Source organism: Elephantulus edwardii, unplaced genomic scaffold (genome assembly GCF_000299155.1).
Source record: "Elephantulus edwardii isolate Elephantulus edwardi_28Jun2011 unplaced genomic scaffold, EleEdw1.0 scaffold00026, whole genome shotgun sequence".
In the NCBI taxonomy this organism is placed as follows: Eukaryota; Metazoa; Chordata; class Mammalia; order Macroscelidea; family Macroscelididae; genus Elephantulus; species Elephantulus edwardii.
This window is the reverse complement of record NW_006399776.1, coordinates 4,302,063-4,303,308: the sequence shown is the minus strand read 5'-3', so window position 1 is coordinate 4,303,308 and position 1,246 is coordinate 4,302,063. Positions and strand designations below refer to the sequence as shown.

The 1,246-nt window shown below is 34.9% G+C and overlaps 1 protein-coding gene across 1 annotated transcript in view; it reads right to left on the bottom strand.

Moving 5' to 3' along the window:
• ZNF106 (zinc finger protein 106) overlaps positions 1–1,246 on the bottom strand; it is a 33,474-nt gene that overhangs the window by 26,535 nt on the left and 5,693 nt on the right. The window contains 2 exon segments of the mRNA XM_006883216.1: positions 1–174; positions 1,154–1,242. Of these exon segments, the coding sequence (XP_006883278.1) occupies positions 1–174; positions 1,154–1,242 (263 nt within the window).

Genomic DNA, 1,246 nt, shown 5'->3' with positions numbered 1-1,246 from the left:
CTGTCCATGATCACACTGCTCTCAGAAAGGCTTCGCTTCCTTGCCAAGCCAGGGGGTGAGGAAATAGAAATACCTTCCCACTGGAATCCTTCTAGGTTGGACAGATCTGGCTCTCCATCCAAATCTAAGACCTCTTGCTCATTGTGAACCAGGGGCACCATTTCAATCCCAAACCTTAGGGAAGAGGAGGGGGAAAAGGCATAACTCAGACATGATTAGAGTGGGTGGTATTTAATGTGCTCAGCACTATAGACACTAAAGTTGTAAAAATAAGTAAAAATGTTCCTGCCCATAAGGTGCTCACAGTCTAACAGAAATCTCTATATAAACTAACTAAACATATGATAAATATTTCAATGTCACAAGCACCAAACTAGAGAACTGTATACAGCTATGAAGATACCCTTAAAAGTAAACACTCTTTGTTTATTTCTTGTGGAACTCTAATCATATCATTTTACTAATAAACAATGCACAACTTAGGAAGCCACAAAGTAACAAAAAACTTTTGCTGAGCATTTTTAAGTGTCAAGCACTACACTAAGCTTACTTAAGTAAAACAAAATATAGGAAAGGACAAAATTATGCCATTATTTCAACAATGATAATATTAAAATGCAGCAGGATTATGATTTTCAAGCAACAAACCTATGCTTTACCATACAGCAAAAGTACTGCAGAAGTGCTTAAGATAAAGCATTTTATGCTCTTATATACAACACTCAAAGTGCAGAGTGCACAGAGAAATGTAACTATTCTAGTAATGAGAACTGTTAAACTTAAAACTTGCAACACTCATTTCAAAATTGAGATCTAGAAATAGTATGGATACTTTCTTAAGGCTAACAACTTCTAGTTCCTATATAATCAAGTGGTGTATTTCAGATTCTTTTCTTCTGTATCCCTATCATATTTCTCAGAAATAACCATGCTTCCTTTTAAACCTAAGTATCTTTTTAAAAACAGGTCATTGTAATTTACCATAGATTAGCAGTCACTCTTTATAGTTTTATGTATTTATACCAGATTTCTTCAATGCATGTTTTACAAACATTCCACTAAAAGTAACAAAAGAATTCTCTTGATCAGTGTCAGAGGGTAGCTTAAAAAAAGAAAGAATTAACAATATATACATACTTAAGGCAGCACACACCTGGGTAAGCCTTTGCCTAGTTCTTGCTTTTTCTTGGTTACATGCTGAATGACCTGTTCCCAGTTGACATTTCTCCGAGATGCATTTAGAATC